Source organism: Odontomachus brunneus, unplaced genomic scaffold (genome assembly GCF_010583005.1).
Source record: "Odontomachus brunneus isolate Ranch 3 - 2012 unplaced genomic scaffold, Obru_v1 Obru_scaffold_030, whole genome shotgun sequence".
In the NCBI taxonomy this organism is placed as follows: Eukaryota; Metazoa; Arthropoda; class Insecta; order Hymenoptera; family Formicidae; genus Odontomachus; species Odontomachus brunneus.
In genome coordinates this window covers 752,523-777,502 of record NW_022639480.1, presented here as the reverse complement: position 1 = coordinate 777,502, position 24,980 = coordinate 752,523, and the positions used below count along the sequence as shown (strand labels likewise).

At 39.2% G+C, this 24,980-nt stretch overlaps 7 protein-coding genes across 14 annotated transcripts in view; 4 read left to right on the top strand and 3 right to left on the bottom strand.

Moving 5' to 3' along the window:
- The first annotated feature begins 332 nt into the window (after positions 1 to 332).
- On the top strand, positions 333 to 3,165 carry LOC116843136 (methylglutaconyl-CoA hydratase, mitochondrial). 4 transcript variants are annotated; one of them, XM_032813257.1, is made up of 3 exons: positions 333 to 843; positions 1,520 to 2,324; positions 2,815 to 3,165. In XM_032813257.1, exons 2-3 carry the CDS (start codon positions 1,564 to 1,566, stop codon positions 2,972 to 2,974), a joined length of 921 nt encoding a protein of 306 aa, XP_032669148.1. In that variant the 5' UTR covers positions 333 to 843; positions 1,520 to 1,563; the 3' UTR covers positions 2,975 to 3,165. The 4 variants fall into 4 exon arrangements, with proteins under 4 accessions (XP_032669148.1, XP_032669147.1, XP_032669146.1 ...); XM_032813256.1 differs by having other exon boundaries at positions 333 to 858; positions 1,502 to 2,324; XM_032813255.1 differs by having other exon boundaries at positions 333 to 858; positions 2,815 to 3,163.
- A 619-nt stretch (positions 3,166 to 3,784) lies between these two features.
- On the bottom strand, positions 3,785 to 8,761 carry LOC116843137 (phosphomannomutase). 5 transcript variants are annotated; one of them, XM_032813260.1, is made up of 7 exons: positions 8,731 to 8,761; positions 7,805 to 7,924; positions 7,592 to 7,720; positions 5,136 to 5,225; positions 4,857 to 5,051; positions 4,509 to 4,776; positions 3,785 to 4,379 (listed from the first exon to the last, which is right to left on the bottom strand). In XM_032813260.1, exons 4-7 carry the CDS (start codon positions 5,193 to 5,195, stop codon positions 4,114 to 4,116), a joined length of 789 nt encoding a protein of 262 aa, XP_032669151.1. In that variant the 5' UTR covers positions 5,196 to 5,225; positions 7,592 to 7,720; positions 7,805 to 7,924; positions 8,731 to 8,761; the 3' UTR covers positions 3,785 to 4,113. The 5 variants fall into 5 exon arrangements, with proteins under 5 accessions (XP_032669151.1, XP_032669153.1, XP_032669150.1 ...); XM_032813262.1 differs by lacking the exons at positions 7,592 to 7,720; positions 7,805 to 7,924; positions 8,731 to 8,761 and adding an exon at positions 6,095 to 6,219; XM_032813259.1 differs by lacking the exons at positions 7,592 to 7,720; positions 7,805 to 7,924; positions 8,731 to 8,761 and adding an exon at positions 5,718 to 5,852.
- On the top strand, positions 5,733 to 8,627 carry LOC116843135 (N-sulphoglucosamine sulphohydrolase). Its single transcript, XM_032813254.1, has 10 exons — positions 5,733 to 5,878; positions 6,133 to 6,262; positions 6,320 to 6,456; positions 6,527 to 6,677; positions 6,803 to 7,041; positions 7,126 to 7,245; positions 7,467 to 7,661; positions 7,750 to 7,919; positions 8,043 to 8,189; positions 8,274 to 8,627. The coding sequence occupies exons 1-10, from the start codon at positions 5,764 to 5,766 to the stop codon at positions 8,427 to 8,429; spliced, it is 1,560 nt and encodes a 519-aa protein (XP_032669145.1). The 5' UTR covers positions 5,733 to 5,763; the 3' UTR covers positions 8,430 to 8,627.
- A 1,410-nt stretch (positions 8,762 to 10,171) lies between the features above and the next one.
- On the top strand, positions 10,172 to 13,501 carry LOC116843168 (eukaryotic translation initiation factor 3 subunit L). The gene is made up of 3 exons (XM_032813341.1): positions 10,172 to 10,309; positions 11,319 to 12,776; positions 13,003 to 13,501. The coding sequence occupies exons 1-3, from the start codon at positions 10,289 to 10,291 to the stop codon at positions 13,135 to 13,137; spliced, it is 1,614 nt and encodes a 537-aa protein (XP_032669232.1). The 5' UTR covers positions 10,172 to 10,288; the 3' UTR covers positions 13,138 to 13,501.
- On the bottom strand, positions 13,209 to 18,752 carry LOC116843167 (ATPase family AAA domain-containing protein 5). Its single transcript, XM_032813340.1, has 6 exons — positions 18,590 to 18,752; positions 18,166 to 18,500; positions 17,323 to 17,861; positions 16,848 to 17,146; positions 15,015 to 16,606; positions 13,209 to 14,597 (listed from the first exon to the last, which is right to left on the bottom strand). The coding sequence occupies exons 2-6, from the start codon at positions 18,484 to 18,486 to the stop codon at positions 13,818 to 13,820; spliced, it is 3,531 nt and encodes a 1,176-aa protein (XP_032669231.1). The 5' UTR covers positions 18,487 to 18,500; positions 18,590 to 18,752; the 3' UTR covers positions 13,209 to 13,817.
- An 848-nt stretch (positions 18,753 to 19,600) lies between these two features.
- The window catches only part of LOC116843231 (chitobiosyldiphosphodolichol beta-mannosyltransferase-like), a 9,770-nt gene continuing 4,390 nt past the window's right edge, over positions 19,601 to 24,980 (top strand). The window contains exons 1-7 of the mRNA XM_032813477.1: positions 19,601 to 19,959; positions 20,032 to 20,374; positions 20,652 to 20,899; positions 21,000 to 21,173; positions 21,814 to 21,928; positions 22,014 to 22,159; positions 23,671 to 23,677. Of these exons, the coding sequence (XP_032669368.1) occupies positions 19,677 to 19,959; positions 20,032 to 20,374; positions 20,652 to 20,899; positions 21,000 to 21,173; positions 21,814 to 21,928; positions 22,014 to 22,159; positions 23,671 to 23,677 (1,316 nt within the window). The 5' untranslated portion in view covers positions 19,601 to 19,676. The remainder of the gene's footprint in view (positions 19,960 to 20,031; positions 20,375 to 20,651; positions 20,900 to 20,999; positions 21,174 to 21,813; positions 21,929 to 22,013; positions 22,160 to 23,670; positions 23,678 to 24,980) is intronic.
- Positions 23,190 to 24,439, bottom strand: LOC116843230 (NHP2-like protein 1 homolog). The gene is made up of 2 exons (XM_032813476.1): positions 24,308 to 24,439; positions 23,190 to 24,085 (listed from the first exon to the last, which is right to left on the bottom strand). The coding sequence occupies exons 1-2, from the start codon at positions 24,437 to 24,439 to the stop codon at positions 23,705 to 23,707; spliced, it is 513 nt and encodes a 170-aa protein (XP_032669367.1). The 3' UTR covers positions 23,190 to 23,704.

Genomic DNA, 24,980 nt, shown 5'->3' with positions numbered 1-24,980 from the left:
TTAATGACATACGTTCAATGTAACATTCATTGCATTTCTATAGCATCGACACAGGGAACACAAGGACTGAAAGATTAAATGCACAGGAGAGAAAAATAATAAAATCTCACCGCGTGAGATTTGTCGCGATAAAAGTTCAGCGTGTCGCATCCAAGCGTGCCAAGTTTTGCCGCGGTCACGTGGCGAGATCACGTGACGCGTATGCTCGCGTCTGCACCCGACGAGGTACGCCACCGCGGCTTCCTACCGAGGCACACGTGCGCGCCACGCATTCACGCACGCACACGCGCGCGTTGTTTACTTTCGTTACTTGCAGTGGCAAGTCGACGAAAATGGAAGGAGGAAGCAGTCGTGACCGCGACGTGGTCGACGCGGTAGCGTTCGTCGGGAGGGATTCTCGCTCGCTCGCTCGGAGACTTTCTTCGGCTATCCCTACCACCGCGCTCACCGCTTCTTCAATGTCGTAATGTCGACGAAACACGACGACCGCATTCGCGCAGCGACGGTTTAAAGTCCATCCCACAGATAGCATTCCCGTTCGTGACACGGCCAAAATCAAAACACGGTTCGCTGCGACAAAAGGCGGAGAGAGAGAGAGAGAGAGAGAGAGAGAGAGAAAGAGAAGAGTGGGAGAGAGAGAGAGAGAAGTGCGTGTGGGAGAGCGAGCTTTCTTCCGTCGCGTTACCTATGCGTGCGCGCGCGCGTGATTTCGCAGAGGGACACATGCGAATGCTCCTGCACGCCTGTCGCATCGCGATCCCGAAATAGGATCAAGGATAACGACGTGGAAGATTTTTCTGGAATTACGTTCGCCGCCGGCCGTCGACAGCTTGAGAGAAACCGGTCTGTTGTGTTTAAGTGAGTCTTCTTAGGAAATTGTCCTGTGTATTAACGCCAATATCGAATCGCTACAAAGGATTTTTTTCTTCTTTTTACTTTCAATCGTTCGTTCGTTCGTTAGACTTGCGGAGTTCTTGTTGTAGAAGTAAAGCTACACGTACAAGTATCAACGGTCACGTCCTTAACTCTGCACTGCGAATGCCTGTGAAAATCAATATATCCAGTTAATTCAATTTTAAACAATATTCTGGCCCTTGATACATGAATTAATTGCGCAAAACGATTTTTTTTCCTTCGTCGGAAAAATTTAAAAAATCGGTTTGTTTACAAGGAATGCAAGGAGTCACTTTTTTGAAAGTAATGTAAGCCCACTTTCCGCCCGTTTTTCTCACCATATTGATTTGTAAGCAAGGTGACCAAATGTTGTTTTTCTTCTTTCACTACTTTCAAAGTGTAAGCGGCTCATACAGAGCCAATACTCATACGAGATTTCTTGTTACGCAAACAGTGTAAATATTTATCTATAATAGATCGAACTGCGAACTGTCGCGCGCAAAAGTCCGCGACGCTTGCACACGATAAGACAACGTAGAATGCGCGGATGACAAGCCATATTGTCAGTCTGAATTTCACGGGAATTACTTTCGATTTCATTTTACAGGGAAAATTCATTTTACAGGGAAATTCTGCAGGTGCGAACAGTTCGCGAGTTGATCGCGCACGATGGCCTCGTTAATGACGAGCGTCCGGATCACCGGCACGCTTCATCAGCTCTGCGTCTGTGCATCGAGGGCACTGGCTAGCACGAGCGCGATGCCCAGCAACAGCATTATCAAGGATGAGGCGAAGGAAGTGATCGTCAATTACTTGGACGGCAAGGACAACGGCATCGCCGTGATAGGACTGAACAGGCCCGCAGCTCGCAACTCCTTCGGCAAGAGCTTGGTGTCGCAGCTGAACGAGACCCTGGCCACCGTCAGGCAGAACAACAAGCTGAGGGTGTTGATTTTACGCAGCCTCGTCCCGAAGGTGTTCTGCGCCGGGGCGGACCTGCGGGAGAGATTGAAGATGAATAGCGCCGATGTGCCACTGTTCGTGAGCAGCTTGAGAAGCCTGATCAGCGACGTGGAGACCTTGCCGACTCCGGTAATCTCCGCGATCGACGGTGTAGCCTTGGGCGGAGGTCTGGAGCTCGCTCTAGCCACGGACATCAGGGTCGCCTCCACGGAGGCCAAGATGGGTCTCGTGGAGACCAGGCTGGCGATAATACCAGGTGGCGGTGGTACACAGAGACTGCCGCGGATAGTCGGAGTAGCCAAGGCCAAGGAGCTCATCTACACGGCGCGCATTCTCGATGGCGACGAGGCTCTGCAGATCGGTCTGGTGAACGAGGTGGTGCCGCAAAATAAGACCGGCGACGCGGCCTACCAGGCGGCTCTCTCCATCGCCAGAGAAATCTTGCCTAACGGTCCAATCGGCGTCAGGTGAGTTGACGAGTTTTTAGTATTAACTGTATAAATTCGAGTGTGTTGAGAACGCAAAAAGTCACAAAATAAATAAAACAGCGACATATGTATCATAAACTAAATGGTATGAAAATATATTAAATAAGGATAGTGAAGATAAGATAAAGCTCGAACATGTGTAGAAACGCGATGATAAAAGGAAAATTGCGGAATTAAGCCAAGAGCAGTTTACGCGAATGTTTATTCGCTTCAGTGAGTGATGACAATTACGTTCGCGAAACGAGAGAACAGGTATTTAAAAATGATGATAGTTACGCAGAATTACTGATACGGTCACTCACGTATTACATAATGCGCATCACACCACACGCTTATCTTCGTATGATGTAAATTATATTAACCAACGCTCTTTAGCACTGATTACAGTTATCCGTTTGCAAAAATACCGTTTACTCACTTCTATGCTAATAGAAGGCTATTTGACCGTTGTAAATTTTTTGCTCCTCAGGTTGGCGAAAGTGGCGATATCTGAAGGCTCGGAGGTATCACTTAAGGACGGCCTGGAGGTCGAGAGGCAGTGTTACAGCAAGATCGTGGACACGAAGGACAGGATCGAAGGACTCGCCGCTTTCGCAGCGAAGCGTGCACCTGTTTATCAGGGAATATAAAAATTCAGGTGCGATTGATTCGTAACGAACGTTCAATTCCCATGTCAAACGATAAATGTCATTTTATACAGATATTTTTACGAAATAAATATATGTATATATATAATTTTCATATACGTATACAATTTATATAAAAACATTTGTATATTATATATTAAATTAATTATGTTAATTTAGTTACAAATTAACATAATCAAATTAAATATATACATACATACATAAATATATATATATATATATATATATACACATATTATAAATATGTTATAACTATGTTACACTATGTTCATTAATACATATATTAATTATGTTGCAAATGTATATGTTACAACGAATAAATTTCAATTTCTTAGAAAAATTCACTTGTTATCTATAAAAGGATTTTCAAGATTTATACTTTTCGTTGTTCGCAAGAATTTTCGTTGTTCACAGAATACAAGATTTTCCCAACTCTATTTACACACATTACGGATTACAATCAGTATCGCGCTCCATGCAAGAGGTGCAACAATTGCGGATATAGCGATGTTGACCTTGTAGCTTCTGCTTTCATTTACATATTCAAATGAGTTAAAGCCACGTTGCATATCTATATCAGCGACAGAAAAAGATTCCGCTTCGTCTTCCAATCAGACATCGAGCGTTACCTCGCTTCAATACCATTACCGCTTAATGTCATTTCAGCACATGTGCAACATATCTGTGTGTAAAACACATATGGTAAGTGTGTGACGATACGTGTGTGCGTGACGATACGTGTGTGCGTGACACTCACGCGGATGTTATCTGCCTCAAACGTGAAGTCAATTGTTATATTTGTAATACTAATAAACGTTTTTATTCAACATTCATAACATCTGCATATCAAACTATAATAAAAACATATATAAATATAAAGAGCAGACACGTATCCTTAAATACGTGTGGAAACAGTTTCGTGTAGAATTTCCCACGCTAAAGTACTCTCACTTAAAGATGTTGCATACTTATAAGTACCTTTATTATTGTCAGGAATGCAATAGAATCGGTGGGTGAAATTAAGTAGTCTTACACGTGAAAAAGAACGAATCCTGCTTGTGCATTGTACATCACTCTACATCTTGATTTAGAAACGCACTTCGAGTTTAGGCCACAGTCGATTAGATACAATGCATCGGCACACTGAGCTGCTCCTTTTCTCTATTTTCCTTGACGAGCGTGAGGAGGATATTGAGTTGGTTAATTGTGTCTTTGGGACACGTGACGCGATGTCCTATCGTTAAGTCGCTCTCGTAAATCTCATAATCGTTACCACCTTCGGCCGTTTTGTCGCCGAAGAAGTGTATCTCATCGTAACCTTGTATGTGACGTAAGCAATACGTTTTGTCCCAACCAATAGGAAACACGTCGAAAGAGATTTGTCCCCCTTTAGAAAGAAAAATAGTTGAAAGAATTAAACGAAGGTTTTAGGATTTACAATCAAGATTACAGATGAGAAAATGAGTGATAAGAGCTAAGCTACGTCAGATGATCAGTTGAATAAAACATCACTCACCGATGCTGTAAGTGAGCGCCAAATCGGGAAACTCTTTCTTGAGGGCTTGTATAAATTTCTCACGAGTGTGATTTTCATTGTCATACTCGTTGAATAGTTCGCGCTCTTTCTTGGTGCAGTTTCGTCCTACTGGCGAGACATTCAACATACCTGTGCGGAATTCTACAAAAGTTCCACGCTTGAACGGTAACTTCAACTCAGATATGTAATGCAATACAAAATTCAGAAAGTCCTGCAGCGCATCCTCTCCGAGCATGTCCTGGATTGACTGCAGCAAAATGTGTGTTAAAATAGCTTGCGTGCATGATTTGCTTAATGTTGCATCGCTCATCCTCTCCCATTACTTACTTGTGATGGCAAAGCTTTGCCATCCTTGAAAGCGATAAGGCCATTCTCTGCAAAAACATACTTGTACTTTTCAAACAGCTTTCCACCACTTAGTTGCTCTTTAATTTTGCACAAATCTGACCCTCCAACCACTGCGATATCAAACTCCTTCTTCACAGTTTCTAGGAGATACTTCTCTATACTGGGACTAATCGGCTACAAAAAGCAGTAATTTTCTCAGAATACGTTAATGCCAAATTTCGCCCAAATCGTTGAGAGTACGGGTACAAAATACAATACCTGTCGTGGCTCAGTGAGTGTGCCATCGACATCAAACAAACAGATGATCTTTTTCGACATGATGCTGCTATGTTTAGACAGCCAGGAACACTGAAACACACGTTGTCGTTTCAAACACAGATATAGGTATAGAAAGAGAAAAAATGTGGTTACAATGTGAGCAAATTACAGAAATTATATATAGAATAAAATAAGCGAGAAAACGAAAATAGAATCTCCCAAAATTATGTAAGATACTCAGATAAAAACGTGTTACGATAAGCGACCGATTCTGAAGTGGAGAAAAAGAATGATCAGAAAGCGGGATTTCAAATCACGTGCCGCATGTATTAAAGTAATGGATTTAATAATCCCCTCCTTTTTTTCCACCATCTTTCAACTGATAACATAACCTCCTGCGACCTAACCTTTCCGCATGACCGGTTAAGAAAAGTCCTTCAATATAATAGTTAGCACTAACGTTGTTCGTGTTACCGTTAAAGATTAGAAAATAATAGTGAATGAAGCATATTTAATTATATATTTGTAATCCGCAATTACCTAATTTCTGATGTAAGAACACACATAACGACGAGTACATACGTGACTGAATAGGCATACCACCTCGTGGTGCATCGTGCGCGCCGATATGACGCGAAACAGCTGTTTACATAAATTATGCCTTTTGTGCGTTATCTTGTTAGAATTGCGCAACAACGATGCGAGTGAGGACGCGGCTCAAAAGAATGTGCTGCTATTTCTGGGTAATTTAGTTTCTTTTTTTGTCGCTTATCTAGCAAAATTAGTTTGCAAAACTATTGTTGAGTCGATAAGAACGAGCTGTTCATGTGCAAAATTACAATTATACAAAGCGATGCAAACTAGAACATTCTTTGTTTTGAGAGAAATTGTACATATTTGCAGAAATAATTTTCTGTAAATTGAGACTTGAATCTAATCTATACTTATGTATACTCTACTTGAAATTGTCTCTCTTCTTTTTCTGTTTAATTCACAGCTGACGATGCGGGATTTGAAATGCGATCCTACTTGAATAAAATCTGTCAGACTCCCAACTTGGATAAGCTAGCAAAGGAGAGTCTACTGTTCAACAATGCGTACACGTCAGCCAGCAGCTGTTCGCCAAGGTATTTTTAGATTCAGATTGGCCATGAAGAAATAACTCTTAAATTTTTAATTTACAGTCGTTCTGCAATATTGACTGGATTACCAAGTCATCAAAATGGAATGTATGGTCTCCACCATGGTGTTCATCATTTCAATTCTTTTGAAAACATTCAAAGTTTGCCAAAAATACTGAAAAGAAACAATATCAAAACAGGTATTGTAATTACAATAACTAATAAGTCTACATAGTACCATTGTGATATTTAAGTGTTTTCTTTGTGCAGGAATTATTGGCAAGAAGCATGTAGGCCCTAGTGAAGTTTACCGATTTGATTTTGAACGAACAGAAGAAGACAATTCTATTCTTCAAGTAGGTCGCAATATCACTCATATTAAGCTGCTGGTGCGCGAGTTTCTTTCATACAACAAGACAGAGTAAGTGAAACTTTAACAAAATTAATACTACGTCAACAATTATATACGGAAATATATATCGTATAATCGTTTTAAGATATAAGCATTTTGCAAAAAATTCTCCAACTATATCAAAATGTTTGCAGACCCTTCTTTCTACTCGTTGCCTTCCACGATCCTCATCGTTGCGGACATAGTCATCCAGAGTATGGCAATTTTTGCGAGAAATTCGGCAATGGAGACGTCGGGATGGGCACAATCCCGGACTGGAGTCCAATATATTATCAATGGGATCAAGTTAAAGTACCCTACTACGTTCAAGACACAGAAGCTGCCAGGAGAGACATTTCTGCTCAGTATACGACGATATCTCGCTTGGACAAAGGTACGTTAATAATTCATGTATGTTTCTAATATACTACGTGCAAGATATTCAAATATATTAATTGAGATATATATAATTTTTTAGGTGTTGGCCTTGTGCTCGAAGAACTCAAAAATGCTGGCTATAAAGATAACACATTGGTGCTTTACACCTCTGATAATGGTATACCCTTCCCAAATGGCCGAACAAACTTGTACGACCCAGGTATTATTTCTTAATTTAATTATATTTCATAAAACTGCATCGCGCACGGATAAATACGAGAAGTAAACGACAGCAATGTAAGGATTTGAAATGTTTATGTAAACTCTATGGAATGTGAAGAATCTATTAAAGACAGTGATAAGAATTATAACTTCACATATAAAATACAAAGTGGTAAAAATTATCGAGCGACACTAATTATTGACTCTTAATCATTGAAGGTATAGCCGAACCGATGATGATTTCGTCGCCGATACGTGGCCACAGGAAAAACAGTGTAACATACAGCATGACGTCTTTGCTGGATATAGTTCCGACAATATTAGATTGGTTTAACATGACTCACGAGAATCAGTCGTCGGATCTCGACAAAGTGCAGCTTACTGGCAAATCGCTCCTACCGCTTCTCCGTGAAGGTACACACGCGCGCATACGTCGATAGCAGCGTGTATTATCGTTCATTAGCAAGGCCATACTGTAAAATAATCGATATCCTATTTGTAGAACCCACGGAAAACGGAACAGCGATCTTTGCCAGCCAAACACATCATGAAGTTACCATGTACTATCCGATGCGTGCAATTAGGACTAAACGCCATAAGCTCATACACAACATCAACTATAAGATGCCATTTCCTATTGATCAGGACTTTTATGTATCTCCCACCTTCCAGGTAATCTGAAAAAAAGAACCTTCTACATATCCTATTTGTGATCATATCATATAAACTTATAAGAATTTATAAACATTTATACAAATGTATAATAAACAATACATATATTTTTTTTGTATACAGGATCTTCTTAATAGGACACGAAGCCATAAATTTTTACCATGGTTTAAAACATTGAGAAAATACTATCAAAGACCAGAATGGGAGTTATATGACTTAAAATATGATCCAGAAGAATTAAATAATATAGCTCTAAAGCCATCAATGCAGGTGATATTATATTAGAGTTAATATCAAGTTTGGTTTCTATAAAGAGTGGAAAAATTATGATATATGTTTCCTCTAATTTTATAGAGCATATTCATTGATCTGCAACAACGGTTGTTTGATTGGATGAAAGTGACAAAGGACCCATGGCTGTGTGCACCAGATGGTGTTCTCCAAGATACAGGAGTTAATAAAAATAATCCTCAATGTATGTCACTGGGCTGGGACTCAATTTTAATTTAAGAGAGATTATTTTTAACTATTGTTACATTAACAATATTTACAACGTTCTTTTCCTCTCTATAACTTTACATTTATTAAGTAAATACTCAGAAACATAAGATGCAATATACTAATAACCTTCAATGTATATTAATTAAACTATAACACATATTTTGTAATTAATATTCTACATAATATATAAATTTTATATAAAATATACATCTTCATGTTTCAAAATATACAAAGTAAATAACAATATAAAATTTTTGTAATTTCTATATAACATCTGTTATATAGAAATATGTTATATAACATCTGTTACCTTCAACTTAAGTTTTCATTCCAACGGGTCAAAATATTTACGATGATGAGGTAGCTTTTGAGACTGAAATATTTTTTATTGATCTTTCACGATATTTTGAGAGCATCTCATTCAACTGACGAACATAAGCAGATGATTTATTTACAGACTTCACTACTGCTTTCAGCTCTGTTGCTATTTCGTTCATCTGGAAACAAATTGTAAAATATATCAGCTCCTAAAGCACATCAATAAACCTACAAAGATTATTTCAACTATTTCACAATTGTTAAAATATCTACACAAACATATCTAGATCTTACGTATTGCTTATACGTTGTATATCTGTTATATTTCTGATTATTGTTGTAGATCTGTTTAATTTGAATCATAAATACAAGACTCAAAACGACGAGTCCCAACACAACGAGAGAATTCGAGTTTTGGAATCCGCGTAAAACGAGCATCACACTTTGTTAAGATTTGCAATAATTGATAAATAAACAAAGGCGATCATTACATATTACCAAACTGAGCTTGATCCGGTGTATGTTTTAACGTTTAAACTTTCATTGAATTTCAAACAATCCGTGCTACAGAATTATCAAGCACTGTTACAAATTATCAGTTATGACATACGAATATCTAGATATGCATTCCTTCTTTCCTTCAATATATGACTTCCGGCAATTGAATGCCTCAAAGCCATTGGTTGCGTTCGGTTAGGCGACAGTTTCTCGAAAAGTGGAGGGGATAATGTTGGTACCAAGAGAAATCTCTACACGATATAATTTAAAGATTTGTTTTTTGTAACTGCACTGCTGAACTAATGCAAAAAGTTAGAATGAAAAAAACATATACTTGTCTCACTTTAATTTATTGCATCAATTTAGCAGTACAGTTACAAAGAATAGAATCTTTAAATTATATCGCGTAGAGATTTTCCTTGATACCAACCACTTTTCGGGAAACTGTCGCCTAACTGCTGCGTTCAACAGAGAAAGCTGCTTTGCAACTGTTGTAAAATTCGTGAATCTAATTGGAGCATGCTCTTAATTTTGATTGAATCCAAGAGCATGTACCAATCAGATTCACGAATTTTACAACAGTTGCAAAGCAGCTTTTTCTGCTGAACGCAGCTATTTTTTCTAGGGCTGCATTCCAAAATGTCCTTTCCAAGGAAAATTTTACTTTTAAGTCTATAATGTAACATAAACTATAAATTTAAGAGTAAAATTTTCCTCGAAAAAGATGTTTTGGAATGCAGGCTGCATTCCGAAATGCACTGCCAGTACTGAAAATCTATAGTTCATGTTACGTATATTATAGAATTTCAGTACTGGCAGTGAATTTCGGAACGCAGCCTAGATATGAATTTGATTTTAAAAATATAAAAGTAAGAGCGTAAATTTGATTGGCTAACTAAATGTTCTAGATGGCGCTATCAGCACTATCAATGGATCTGTCGTCACCAATCACTGTTTCCTTTGACCCATGACTCTTCGCGTAGCCAACTCGTGTTCGCACTGTACGTGTCAAAAAGGTTATATTCTGTCCAGGTTGCTGCCTTTTAAGCAAAATGTATGACGATTACAACGAGGTACTGATTAATTTTAAGAAACTTACGATTATACTTCTAATGTCGCTGATGTAATTCTTAATATATAGCCCTGACATAACCTCACTTGCACAGTTTACCTTGTCATAAAATGCAAATTTATATATATTTATTTACTTCAGCTTACATTGCCAGGAAAGGACTTTGCTTATAATTTTCTTCTACCTCACTTACTCATCCACATATCTACACCCTACAGTTACCCTTACATTACCTCTTAATTACTATCTTAACTTACACCTGTCTTAGTTTTTATATCCTTACATATTTAATTTTTAACCTTTACTTTTTACTTTAACATTTGACCTCCTATCCTTATGTCTATATAACCACTTTCAATTTTACTTTATTACATACTTTCTTTATAACTTACTTACATTGCATCTCTTATCTTTTTTAGTATCCGTTACCCTTTTCTTTTTAAATCTATTACCTATTCTTATCTATTCTTACTTATTCTTATTTCTTCTTTCCTATCTTTACCTTTTCCTTTCCCCAAATTCTTTCTTTTTCCTTACATAACTTTGATAAAATCTTTTTTCTTTTCTAACTTACCGTTCCATATCCTTTTTAATCTTTCCTCTTCATTTTTTCCTAAACCATAAATTCTTAAACCAATCTCTTACTTCTTCATTCTGCTATATAATGCTTTATTTTGCCCTGACCTATTGTGCAGAAAACACATATTTTATCACATAAATTGCAAATACATTCTTGCTTTATGTAGAGTGAACGTGAAAAGTTTCATTGACAAATTCAATAAAATTTTTCATTTTTCACGAGCTTACACTGAGGAAATAAATAAATGATCGATTTACAGACTAGTGCTACGACTTTAAAATGTAACTGCGACTGCATTATAGATGATTCTTGAGCACACACTAGGTCAATAAAAAAACAAACGCTAAACCTAAAATCGTCAAAACAGAAGAAGTCTACTTTCTTACATTCTTCTTTACTTACACTTGTTCTCTGTTAATCATTCCCACAGTATGACACGTACAACGATTACGGACACGCACCTACAGACGACCAGTACGATCGGACGAGTTACCGGCAGCTGCCCGAGATCGTGCGCAACTTCCTCGTGTACCTGCGCAACTGCATCAACGAGGGCATGATCTTCGAGATCCAGAACCTCTACGAGAACTCGTTCCCCAAGATCTCGGAGCAGCTGTTCGACAAGTCGCCGTGGCCCGAGGCATCGACGATTGCCCACCTGGTTGACAACGACCCGGTGTTCCTCACCCTCTACAAGGAGCTCTACTACCGTCACATCTACGCCCGCATGCAGGGCCCCACGTTGGAGCAGCGTTTGAATTCCTTCTATAATTACTGCGACCTTTTCAACTACATCCTGCACCCGGAGACGCCGGTGCAACTGGAGCTGCCCGATCAGTGGCTGTGGGAGCTGATCGACGAGTTCGTTTATCAGTTCCAATCATTTGCCCAATATCGCGCCAATCTGTCCAACAAGACGCCGGACGAGATCGACAATCTGAACGCGCACAACAAGATCTGGGACGTGCTCTGCGTACTGAATGTCCTGCACTATCTAGTGGACAAGTCGAAGATCAAGAGCCAGCTGGAGGTATACGCGAGCGGCGGCGATCCGGACTCCGTGGCCGGCGCCTTCGGCCGGCACTCCCTGTACAAGATGCTCGGCTATTTCTCGCTCGTCGGCCTTCTACGACTGCACTCGTTGCTGGGCGATTATTACCAGGCGATCAAGGTCCTGGAGAACGTGGAGCTATACAAGAAGAGCGCGTACTCGCACGTTCCCGGCTGCCAAATCTCGACAGCCTACTACGTGGGCTTCGCGTACATGATGATGCGCCGTTACGCGGACGCGATTCGCACCTTCTCCGGCATCCTGCTGTACATTCAGCGCACGAAGCAGTTGTTCGCCACACGCAGCTACCAGAACGATCAGATCAACAAGCAGACCGAGCAGATGTATCACCTGCTCGCGATCTGCCTGGTCCTCCATCCGCAATGCATCGACGAGGGTCTGCAACAGGCGCTGCGAGACAAGAACTACCACGAGAAGATGTACAAGATGCAATACGGCGATCTCACCGAGTTCGAGAACTGCTTCGTCTTCGCGTGTCCCAAGTTCCTCTCCCTGACCGCGCCGAATCCGGAGAATCCCAACGAGGACTACGTCCGCGAAGCCATCAAGCACCAGACTCAGGTGTTCATGGACGAGGTGGTGCAACAGAAGATGTTACCCACCATTCGCTCGTATCTGAAGCTCTACACGACATTGCCCCTGAGCAAACTGGCCACCTTCATGGGCAGCAATTCGCGCTCCGACGAGAACTGGGATCTGGACAAGGAGGTGAACGCGCTGACGATCCACTTGTTGTGCTTCAAACACAAGATGAAGAATATCGTATGGACGAAAGGCACGTCAGGATTGGACGGCAAGTTCCAGTCCGGATCTGAGGTAGTCTTATATTTATATCTCTGTGCCACTTCTATCTGCATTCTATAAATTTATATAGGAACAATACAAATTTTCAGTACAAATTCTCCATAGAATACTGCTTTCTCTAAATTCTTCTAATGTAATGTAATGTATGAAATCATGTATTGTTACTTGATCTTTCTGATTCATATATTCAGAAAGAATAAGCGTTTTCATATTGACGAGAACCATGTTGTGCTTTTAGCTGGACTTCTACATTGATCACGACATGATTCACATCGCCGACACGAAAGTGGCGCATCGTTACGGAGACTTCTTCATCCGCAAGATACTGAAGTTTGAGGAATTGAATCGCAAATTACATCATATAAAAATTTAAGTATTATCTCTACAATGCGTTCGCGACAGTCGAAGAAAAAGAGGGTAATAAAAAAGTTTCTAAAGATAAAATACTTTTATCAAACTTTTTTATGATAAATTCTTCTGTATTACAGTAAAATGTAATGATTCGCGCATTTGGCAATTATAATGTACAGACAACACAATGATGAAATTCGTATTTGTGTATATTTTATCGCACTTGAGATGTTTACACAAAATCTTGTACATCAAGACGGATAAAATTCTACATAGGACGGTCGCGTTTAGCATTGAAAGTGTACAATAGAAGTTAAATGCGACCGTAAGAACTATCTATTGCAAATGCGCGATATACATTTTGTCAATATAAATTATTCCAAATATTCCGAACCTTTTCAATTTTTATAAGCTATAATTTCTTCACCTTGTTCATATATAATAAATTAATTTACAAAATAGAGAAGGCACTATAATATAACCGTGATATTATTCAAAATAATATAAAAACAAGACATGTATATATTTACATCTAGTTTTTGTAAAATCAATGATAATGCAAGTAAAATTCAATTTAAATGGCATTCTGTGGAGTATGATCTCGCGCCTCCACAGTCGATAAAAGTTTAAAATCGCGATACAGAACTACAGCTATTCGCGTCGTGTCTCGCACGCATAAGAAACATACATCCCTTCCGAATATCAATCGATGCTGACGTTCACTGCGTTCGACGTGGACGCATTCTTGTCAATTTTCTCCTGTAGCGTTCGACACGCGGCAGCCAGGATGTTCGGCTTCATCGACGCGGCTGGCACCTTCAAGCCATGCAAATAGTGAAAGAATCGATTGCCCCGTTTATAATTGCCAGCGGAGCGCGACTCCTCGGCGCGACATATCGTTCGCGCGGTCGGCAGATAATCTATCGCCATCACCCGCCCGTCCAAACATGCGGACGTGACCTGCGAAAGCGCCAGATCCACTCCTCGGTTCAGTTGATTTCGCAAGATGACATTGCTCGAACTCTGCAGTTGTTCGTTTCCGTTAGAGTCCTTGCACAGTATCCTGTCGCTCAGGAAACTCGCTATATCCACGCTGAAGCGATGCGACGCAGAGTACAGAGAGAGGTTCTCGGCTAAGGACAGGTTGGGTTGCGTGTTTGCCTCCGGCGTGTTCAACATCGTGTCGTCGATGTTTATCAAAGACGACACCAGAGACAAACCATCTAAATCGTTCGCTAAATTGTTCAGTATATGCGCGATATTGCTTCCTGTCTGCTCGTTCGATTTCTTACCATTCGTATTCTTCTTAGCCTTATGCTTTTTGCTCAGTTTAATCGCGGGTTTGTACAAACAGCGTTGTATGTCTTGCCAAACCGACGGCCTCGCTGTTGTACATTGTTCGGATAATACAGGCAGGCCAGACAGCAACAAGTATTGCAATTGCAGCAACGCCTTTCGTAGATCGCCCACTTGAAGTAACTTCTAAACAATGGAATAAATATTCTTTCATGTGATTTATATAATTAAATATAATTTAATCATATAAGACGCGCTCCTGTGGAATTTTGCATTAATGATAGTCTTGTATTAATAATAGAAAATTAACGTGATAACCTTGAAGTCAAAGAAAAGGGATAGTTTTTGGAGAATTTTGCAAACATGCGTTCAGGCAAACAGAAGTATTATTTCACACAAATATTTTTTCTTCGGAAATAATACGTAAGAATTTTAGACATGTGTTTTCTCGCTTGTAACGTCATCTGATCAGAATTCCGCAGTAGTGAGACCAAAAAAGCCTTAGATATAATTTAACTTTTACGATGCACAGTAATGTGTGCAAGAAATTCAATGCGCAGAATAAAAATCAGATATCGAATGAAGAAACCTGCGAGAACTCACCACTAGAAAATTGTGTGACAGTCTGTAACCCGTTTCCGCCAGCGAGATCAACTCCAACAAAGCAGACACTCTGTTGCCGTTCACTTGCTGAAAGTAGATCTTCTTTTGCTGCGGTGCCATTTTGCTCAGATGCGGGCACATGTCTCTACACGTCATAACGATCGGTCTTTTAGTATTCGACGCCAGTTGATATGCCGCCGAGACGAAGCCCTCATCCTCCTCGAAGATAAGATCGATGTCCTCCAGAAGGATTAACGAGTTTTGCAATATCTTCGGGGCATCGTTCTCTCTCGCGACTTGCTCGAACGGAGCTTTGCACTTGTCCTTCTTGATTCTGTGCGACTTGGTCGCCTCCTCCAATTCCTTCAAGATCCTCTTGCCAGTGCGTCTGGAGGACGCGTTTACCTCGAGTACACTGTAGCCGAGTTCCTCCGCTATCGCGTACACACTCGCGCTTTTCCCGCTGCCGTGCGGTCCCAACAACACGGCTGTCTGATTGTTCTCATTGTACGAGTTGCTGCACGAATCCGACGAGTAGAACTCGTCGCCGCTGCTGTAATCCTCTTTCGTCAAGGACGTTCTCCACCCACTCAGCCACTCTTTCAATTTAGTCGCGGCTTCCTCGTTCCCGACTACCTCTTGCGCGCTCATCGGCTTGTACTTGCACGTCCAGACGCAATCGTGCAACTGATTTGCCTCCACGCTCTCTGTCAGCGGCTTTTTTCGCTCGAGAGTCTTTGTTCTCCTGCCTCCTCTCGTCCGCTCCAGCGACTTCTTCTCAGTTTCGCCTTTGATCGTCAATACGGTCTTCCACATTTTCTGTACCTCCGGACAACTTTTCTCCATCTCCGACACCACTCGATCGAAGCTCTCCTTCACGGGCTTGTCAATCGCTTCAGGCACCTTCGAGGTCTCGTTATAATTAACGATACATTTGTACTCATCAATGTCTATCGAAGGCAGATATTTCTTCTCGACTTTTGTGGGAAATTTATGCTGAATTTGCGGCCTGTTTGAATGACAATTACTTTCCAACTGTGTGATGTGGCTGATTATAGGGAATGGTAAGATGAGTGTGCCATTGTTCGTTTTTCTATCCGTTTTGTTCTCGACATCGGTTATGTCTGATTGTAGGAATAAGCGTTTAGCTGCTACGACAGCCGGATCGATTTTACGTCGTTTCATAAATAACGGCGCCAGCTTCTCGTTCGATTTCTTCTTCGATACGTTTTCACTAATGATCTCGCACTCGGAATCGTCAGTTACCGTTGTAACTGTTTCACACACGACAAAGGTCTTCTCCGTTTTGCTAACTTTTTCTGATCTTAACGGACATGCGTCGGAGTTCTCGTTGTTATTGTCAACGATAGAATCTCTGGTAACGTTCGTTTGAACGTTGCTATCTTTCTGCTTACCGAACGACTCATTTTCCTCCTCGTCTCGTACTTTTCTTTTGATATGTTCATTGTGATGCTTCGGCCACATCTTATCATTTCCCACGTATGTATTCGCGAGCTTTCGAGGAGGCTTGTTCGTGACCGCATGAAACTTCGATTTGCTTCTCGGCGAGAACAGCTCGTCGTCAGTGATATCTAAGTGTAAAATGACGAATATCAGTTCTGCAGTATATCGGAACTAAACAATTATTTGACTAGACTGTCAATATCAGCGATCAAAGTGTGAAAAATGTGTCATCGCCATCGACCGATCAATATCGGGAGACTCCTGCTTTATTTTACATCATATGTATTGTATTAATTAACAATGAATTAAAGTTGAATTTATTTTAATATATCTATATTAATTATTTTACATTACAATTATCGTTCTTACCGTCGTTGCCCTCGGAAGAGTGTAGTTTTATGCGTAAAGACCAGCGAGGTTTATGCCGTTTCTCTTGTATGGTAGTTAATGGCGAAGTCAGATTCTCAGACGCTATGACATGAATATCGTCCACTTCGGAGAGATCCATGTCAGCTTTCGGACACTTCTTAATGGAATAAATCTTATTCGAAATCGGATTTAATACAGGTTCTATGCTGGCGGTCTCGGTTCTATGTACATCGGCTTTTACAATGAAGGTGGATACACATTTTATGTTATCCTTATTTGTTAATTCTAAGGGTGATTTGCTGTGTGATAAAAATTGATGACAATTATATATATTGCATGATTTTCAAATTATAAAATCAGCATAATTCTAATTAGAATTTAACAAATATTAATTTGATATTTTTTTAATTATGATAATATATTAATAAATATATAAATAATAAATAATAATAAATATTTTTTTAATTATAATTACCTAAAATAATCTAACAAGCTTCCAGACAGCTGTCTGTTACTTTTTATCGATAAGTCAGTACTATCATCCTTTCTATTATCACGTTTGAAGAGCTTTACACGGTCCTCTATACTTTTTTCTATTCTCTCGCTTTCTTCTGCATCAGCAAGTTTCCTCTTTGAGTAACCCTTCTTATCAGCCAATGTTATTAGTCTCTCTTTATGTTTAGATTTCAATTCTTTAGCATCACTTGATTTCTCATTAAGTTTGACATCTTCAATAGATTGTTGCAATGGTAACTTATATTGTATCGGTTTACTACGGCTCATCAGAACTTGAAAAGCATTTGATTCTTCACGCTGAGTACCAATGTCATCACAAAGTTTCACATCTGATAGACTTTCATGAGAGTCATCATCATTCTTCATTGGAATATCATTAGATGAATCAATTAAATCCATAACAGTCTGTTCATCTAATTTATTCTTACTTGTTCTGCTGTTTATATCTTGGGAGACATTCTCCATATTTCTAGATTTATTTCCAACCATCAAAGTAAGCTTAAAAATAAGATCTAATTAGTTATATCTTTATAAAAAAATTGCCTGACCTGAAGTTGGCATTTTTCAGTGAAAATATTACTAAACATTCTCTTGTTTTTAACCTTTTCTAGAGTTTGGTTTATGAAAAAATTGTTACTTCAAATTCTAATCACTTAAAAATTATTAGGACTTGCATGTTTTCCAGTAAAGTTAACTCTAATTTACTCAAATGTTTATAAAAATTATCTTCTATTTGACAATAAATATTGTGATAATAACAATAAAATAATACATGTGACTGATCATATCCTTGATTTAATACCTTTTCAGAATCCTGCTTTGTACTAGAGCTAGCAATGTGAGACTTGGGTGTTTCACTCTGTGAAGTTCTTCTGTTGTCGTCCGTTTTGGCAAATGGACTTGGAGTTTTGTCAATTAGATCGTTCTTGTTCTCAATTATATCGCATGTCCCCTCCTTGGAACCAGCGCGCGATATGCGGATCTTGACGCGTTTGCGTTTGCGACCTTCTTTCGCAACTGAGCTGTTTTCTTGTTCCTCTTCCATACGTTTCACGTTGTCGACGGAATTGATGATCTTATCAATCTTCGCACCGTTGGCGAAGTATTGTTTGATATCTCTCATGTTTCGTCAACAGACTGGCATACGTTAATCATGAAAGTAACATTAAACGTATCTCAGCAATACATTAATTGTTTACGGATAATGAGAGAAATGGTGAGTATACCTATTGCGTCACAAACTGTCCTCGTGTCACGATGTAATACAAACGTTTTGCGAGATATACATGATAACCGCCGTTTATCTCTCGACGATGCGACACCATGATGGCCTGCCTTCCTCTGCGCCTTCCCGCCTTTTTGATATTGCGTTTCATCGCCTACAGAGAGCAGTGATGCAGCTAATTTTTGGAATGCATCAATTATCCCATGAAGTAGATGGCGTTGGGGTAGATGTGCCTGGAGCCATATATTGAAGGAAGGATCAATTAGTCCCGATCTACAATAGGTGTAGTTTATGGCTTTAAGCTGTAAGAAATTGACCAATCACGATTGATTATTCTTCTATAAGTCGACTATGATTGGTCAATTTTTTAAAGCTTAAAGCAGAGAGAAGAAAGAGAAGGGTTATGGGCCGGTTTTAGCTGATCCTGTTTCAGCTGAATGGTTACAGCGCCTTTAACCAACCATGCATATAAACTACGTAGCCAATATGCACGAATTGTCTCAGTGGGTAAAGAAGTAATGTCCACGATTTTTGACGTTAGTTAGACAAAGACAGATAATCAACACTATCTGTTCTCGCCTGTGGTGAGACAAAAACAGATAGTGTTGATTATCTGTCTTTGTCTCTCTGTCTGTTAGATAACATAAAAAATTGTGGACATTACTTCTTTATTGAGACAATTGGTACACATTGGCTACGTAGTTATGTGCACGGTTGGTTAGAGGCGCTGTAACCATTCAGTTGAAACAGGAGGTTCATTTCTGCACTGCTGAACTGGTGCAATAAGTTAAGTCAGCGGCACACGATGCTTGTTTTCGTGCTGGATTGCTTGCTGGATGGAAATATTCTATTCTGATTGGTCCATTTTCAGAAATGCACCAATCAAAACAGAGTATTTCCATTCAGCAAGCAATCCAGCATGAAAACAAGCATCGTGTGCCGCTGGCTTTAGAGCGAGAAAAAATATATTTGTCTCACTCTAACTTATTACACTAATTCAGCAGTGCAGGAACAGAAAGACCCAGGATCAACTAAAATCGGCCTTGACCCCTCTCCTTCTTCTCTCTGGTTTTCATTCTTTGGCGAAAATGTTGATGGTCGCGTTCTGCTTGACGCTGACACTTCTGTCAATTTTCCTCGTCGTGCGTAAATTGTACCTGCGGCGATTCAAATGCAGCAAGAATATTTGCGTGGTGGTACTTGGCGATGTCGGCAGGAGTCCGAGAATGCAGTACCACGCGATTTCCTTTGCCAAACAAGGCTATACAGTGAACATTATAGGTTACCCTGGCTCGCCGCCGTTGCAGGAAATCAGCGAGAACGCACACATATCGGTGTATTATTTGCAACCGCCACCTGAATTACAAAATAGTATGAATTGGATACTTTATGCACTTGTATCCATTAGTATATGTATATTAATAATATATTTAATATTTGTAGGACTACCACGTCTTTTGAGTTACATAGTCAAAGTATTGTGGCAGACTGTCGATCTTTTTTGGCTATTGCTTCGCAGACCTATACCTCATTCCTTAATAATGCAGAATCCACCTGCAATACCAACAATACCAGTATGCTGGTTTTATTGCGTCCTAATGGAAGTACAGTTTATAATTGATTGGCACAATTATGCTTATTCAATTATGGCACTGAGCTTAGGAAAGAATCATACTCTAGTTAAATTAGCAAGATTTATTGAGATGACATTTGGACGCAGGGCAGGAATAAATTTTTGTGTTAGCAATGCAATGCAACAAGATTTGAAAGAGAAATTGGGTGTTAAGTTAGTATTATCTATGTTTTCTTACAAGATACTTAATATAAGAAATTTGACATTTATTTGAGAGTTGCATGAGCTGAATAATGAAAGTTTTGTCATAGATTAATTAGTACCTCTCCTGTATATAGAAAGATCAATTAGTACCTTTTCTGTATGTTCTTTTGAAGAATGTCTCATTTAGTAGTAGTTTTATTTACCATTCAGCTGCAGACAAGAATGTCTCATTTATTTTTCAAGAATAAATGACTTGCTCATTGATAAGATCTTATTTTCATTACAGGGTTTGTGTTTTGTATGACAGACCAGGAGAGCAATTCCGTCCAATATCTTTGGCAGAGAAACATGAATTTCTGCTGAAGTTAGCTGAAAAGTATGATGCATTTAAAGGACCTAGGAAAGACTCAACTATTCTTACCGAGTGTTCATCGAATGGAGTGCATTTATCACCAAAAAGACCTGGCTTCATCGTATCGAGTACTAGTTGGACCGAGGATGAGGATTTCTCCATACTGTTGAACGCATTACAAGGTTCGTTTATCTGCTGCAATTGCGTCGTCTCAAATACAACGAATACAAAATAATATTGTAGAGAATTCATTGTTTCATGGAGTAGCTATTGTTTTTGCAGAATACGAGAATGCGTGTGAAAGCAACGAGTTAAATTTGCCAGACTTAATTTGCGCGATAACGGGTAAAGGGCCGTTAAAGGACTTCTATATCGCCATCATTAATCTGAAAAATTGGAGGCACGTTAAAGTGGTGACACCGTGGCTCGAAAATGAGGATTATCCGAAGATATTAGGTATCATCTTTCGTTTGCTATCACGATTTTGTTCATTTGCATTTTCATTTTGTTCTCCTGCTTTCACTGCTGCAGAACCCTGGATTGATGACGTCAAAAGAGAGTATCACTCTGTAGCAATCTTTTTTGATCCAAATATCTGTTTATTTGAAAATGACACGGAAGAACTTTCAGCATGTGTTTTCTCGCTTCTGACTTCATCAATCCAGAGTTTCGCAATAGTGAGATCAAGCCGAATAGAACAAAAATCACGATGATATCAAAATAGCGATAAAATTATTGAATGGTGATGGAAGAATTTTTTTTTAGTCACTTTGACATTATCGTATTTTTTTGTTCTGTTTGAGGAACTTATGAATTGAAATATCTTAAGAGAGTTTAAATATCAAACAAAATTATATTAAGTGTCTACAAGAACCGTGCATTGGACCGAAGAAAGTCTCGATGAGAATCGGAACGTTTGTTACGGCATATTTGTAGCTTTAAATATATGCTTCTTGAGCAATGTATATTGATACAATGCAATAAAGCGTATATCAACCTAACGCACGGGGTTCTTATAGACTCTCAATAATTTTGCTTGATTTTTTGTAACCTTAGAGCCAGTTCGAAGTTTGAATATCATTCATTCTTAAAACAGCCAGTGCAGACTTAGGCGTATGTCTTCATATCTCGTCCAGCGGACTGGATCTACCGATGAAGGTGCTCGATATGTTCGGTTGTTGCTTGCCAGTCTGCGCGTACGACTTCAACTGGTACATCGAATGAATACAGTTTACACATACGCTACTCTTACCGCAGGAGATTTTATCGTTTTATATTTTTTCATTTTGTTCACAGTTTATCGGAACTGGTGAAAAATAACGAGAACAGTTTGGTATTTGCGAGCGAGAACGAGCTGGCGCAGCAGCTGAAAACGTGGTTCCAAGATTTTCCCAATAACGAGGCGCAGCGTCAGCAAGAAGAGAAGTTCCGGCGAAGCTTAGGTGCGTCTCAGAAATCCCAATGGCATATTAATTGGTTGTTGGTGTACAAAACACTGTACCCTTCTTTTCAATAGTGATCTTCTCTGTGTACTTCGTTCCGTTTATTTTGCTAATATAATTTCTTTTTATTTAACCAACGCTTTGTTCCCCTCCCTGTATCAGTACATTCCTCTAGAAACGTGCCTGTGATATTTATATTAACATAATTATATTAACGAGAATATTGTTTTATCTCATTAATTTATATATGAGTTTACGTCCTGTAGCGCACGTATGTGTGCGTATGTATGTTGTATGCAATACTACATGATGGATTTCGATTATATCATGAAAGAGCGAGCCAATAGTATCATCAAATATACGTTCGATTTTTAATTCATGTTCGTTAATGAGCACTCGATATCTGGAATTTTCTTCTCGCGAAATAGGACAAATATCGATAAAAATCACGCTTATACCAAATAAATATACAACACGCTCGATCGAGCTTTTCCTTTTGGCACGTGTAGATGTAGGATATGCTCTTCGCTTCCATTGTCTTCGTCAAGCATATCAGAAAATTCAGCGTCGACAAATGCGACGCGTTTTCTGCGAACTCTTGTTAGATTTCGTCCGACCGCGTTTACCAGGTCCACCAGTTCCGATGAACAGCACATACTGCGCTCCGTGTAATACATTTGTCGAGCTAAGAGCAGAAACTTCTCAGCCAGTGGCCTCTAATCAAGATTCGCCACGCGGATATGCTGTTTAGGCTGTGTAAAAAAACAAGTTTCAACATTTGAATCGACGTCACGTAGAATTCGAGGGAAATACATAAACTGACGCAATGTATAAACTTCTAAGTATCTAGTCCCAGATAGACATATCTTAGCATACTGTCTGCATAATGATTGAATAGAAAATTAAAAATTATAGCACAAGTATATGTAAAGATGTGTTCTCATATAAGAATTTTGTCAATATATAGAAGATATCTGATATCACAAAAATTACTGCTTATTTGCTGGCAAGAAAATGTAATAATCTGCGATTTCTGGTAGTAATTAAAAGTAAATGTTTTTATTCAAAATATAGTGTTTCTTAAAACAATGTACTTTAAATATGTTGTGGTTACAACAGCACCATAAAATACACATTAAATGTTTGCATGTTCAGCATCTCTCTGAGATGTATTAATTTCCAACATTTTTACTGGAAACACAAGTTATGTCACTTCTGAAGCTTACGGCTCTATTATTCCTCAAACTAAAATTTTATTTTTCGCTTCTAATTCCTTATACTTTTGACAGGAGGTACTAACTCTCACAATACACATATTCTACATGAATTCTCTCTAAACACAGCTACCAGACACAAACTTGGTTGGTTGCATTCTGTTTTTCTCTTTTTTTTTATTAATATTCAAGCTTTATATATGAGATACAAAAGATTGCATGATTCTGTGAGAATTGTGTTTTCATTCACAAGTTGATGTTTATGTTAACGACGATTAAAATCGACGCTCTTACGAGAGATGAGGTATGTAAATCAGGTACCGATGCCGGTTTAGACTAAGAGCCGCTCTATCTCCTGCTGTATAGCATTAATCTGCGGCTTTAATTGCGAGCCTTCGTTGACTGTTATGGAACAGGCTACCACTGGCCTGGAGACTCCGCAGGCTCGTCCGAGGGCCTGCTTGCTTCGCACGAATACGTAGGGCACGTTTTTGTCTTCGCACAACAACGGTAGATGCAACAAAATCTCCAACGGTTCCGCGTCTGCAGCCATCACAATGAATTCGGACAGGCCTCGATTCAATGTCTTGGTCGCCTCGTTCGCTCCCTTTCGCAATTGCTTGTAATTCATCGCTTGCTGAACGAGATTCAATATCTTCGCGGTGAGCGTGGCGTCCGCCAACGGATAAGCCTTCGGGTTGACCTCATCTGTCTGTGGCAAAGAGACAAAAATACAGTCATATCGGTGAACTGAAATCGATTCAATCGACGGAGAAACGATTTCGACCGGTTCTTGGGGAAAAAAAAAAAAAAAAAAAAAGCGAGGACAGGCATGTGTTTGCGATGAAACACGTGGGAAGGTTAACCTCAAAACAACAACGCGGAGTAACTGCGCGATTAAAACGGCGAATGTTACAGTGCTACGATCAATTACCATCTTGTCACGCGAGCAGAGAGAAGAATGAGAGTGACCATGCCTGCATTTAGCATGATAGGAAAGTTGGCTGATTTGCAGCGCCCCTATGTCCATTTTTCGTTGACATAAAACTACTAATGCAGGGTTCATACCGCGTCCGACGTATGACATTCGATAGCCAATAGGAGAACAGCTTTCTAATAGAGAATTCAATTCTCCATTAGAAAGCTGTTTTCTTATTGGATATCTACGTCATATACTGGACATCGGACGCAGTGCGAATCCTCCATAAGCCAATTGGTCTGTTCTTTCGCTCTGCACTGCTGTCTGTGCAATAAGTTAGAGTGAGACAAATATATATTTGTCTCACTCTTACTTATTGCACCAGTGCAGCAATGCAGGCAAAAGAACAGACCTAATGTCCACAATCGTCGATCGGCGATCTTATCGCGCAAAGCTACATCATTTCTCATCAGTCTCGTCTTTCAAGCGCTGCGTTTTGCAATTTGGGAAGGAAAAGAGATTTAAACATTGGACAATATATGAAACAATAAATATATATTCCAGATAGCACATAATATTTACAAAATATTTTAGAAATATAGATATTAAATAATTTATATATATATATATATATATATATATATATATATATATATATATATATATATATATATATATATATATATAT

Excerpts from the sequence above, each read along its gene's own strand:
- LOC116843135 (XM_032813254.1), top strand. The coding sequence starts at position 5,764 with ATGACGCGAAACAGCTGTTTACATAAATTATGCCTTTTGTGCGTTATC. Across the intron at positions 6,263-6,319 it reads GCCAGCAGCTGTTCGCCAAG|TCGTTCTGCAATATTGACTG; the intron begins GTATTTTTAGAT and ends TTTAATTTACAG. Across the intron at positions 6,457-6,526 it reads AAGAAACAATATCAAAACAG|GAATTATTGGCAAGAAGCAT; the intron begins GTATTGTAATTA and ends TTCTTTGTGCAG.
- LOC116843167 (XM_032813340.1), bottom strand. The coding sequence starts at position 18,486 with ATGAGAGATATCAAACAATACTTCGCCAACGGTGCGAAGATTGATAAG. Across the intron at positions 17,147-17,322 it reads AGCTTGTTAGATTATTTTAG|CAAATCACCCTTAGAATTAA; the intron begins GTAATTATAATT and ends TTTATCACACAG. Across the intron at positions 16,607-16,847 it reads CTCTTCCGAGGGCAACGACG|ATATCACTGACGACGAGCTG; the intron begins GTAAGAACGATA and ends TTTTACACTTAG.
- LOC116843230 (XM_032813476.1), bottom strand. The coding sequence starts at position 24,439 with ATGAACCCTGCATTAGTAGTTTTATGTCAACGAAAAATGGACATAGGG. Across the intron at positions 24,086-24,307 it reads TCTGCTCGCGTGACAAGATG|ACAGATGAGGTCAACCCGAA; the intron begins GTAATTGATCGT and ends TCTTTGCCACAG.
- LOC116843136 (XM_032813257.1), top strand. The coding sequence starts at position 1,564 with ATGGCCTCGTTAATGACGAGCGTCCGGATCACCGGCACGCTTCATCAG. Across the intron at positions 2,325-2,814 it reads AACGGTCCAATCGGCGTCAG|GTTGGCGAAAGTGGCGATAT; the intron begins GTGAGTTGACGA and ends TTTGCTCCTCAG.
- LOC116843137 (XM_032813259.1), bottom strand. The coding sequence starts at position 5,750 with ATGCACCACGAGGTGGTATGCCTATTCAGTCAC. Across the intron at positions 5,226-5,717 it reads TGGTATGCCTATTCAGTCAC|TGTTCCTGGCTGTCTAAACA; the intron begins GTATGTACTCGT and ends CGTGTGTTTCAG. Across the intron at positions 5,052-5,135 it reads CACTCACTGAGCCACGACAG|CCGATTAGTCCCAGTATAGA; the intron begins GTATTGTATTTT and ends TGCTTTTTGTAG.
- LOC116843168 (XM_032813341.1), top strand. The coding sequence starts at position 10,289 with ATGTATGACGATTACAACGAG. Across the intron at positions 10,310-11,318 it reads TGTATGACGATTACAACGAG|TATGACACGTACAACGATTA; the intron begins GTACTGATTAAT and ends TCATTCCCACAG. Across the intron at positions 12,777-13,002 it reads AGTTCCAGTCCGGATCTGAG|CTGGACTTCTACATTGATCA; the intron begins GTAGTCTTATAT and ends TTGTGCTTTTAG.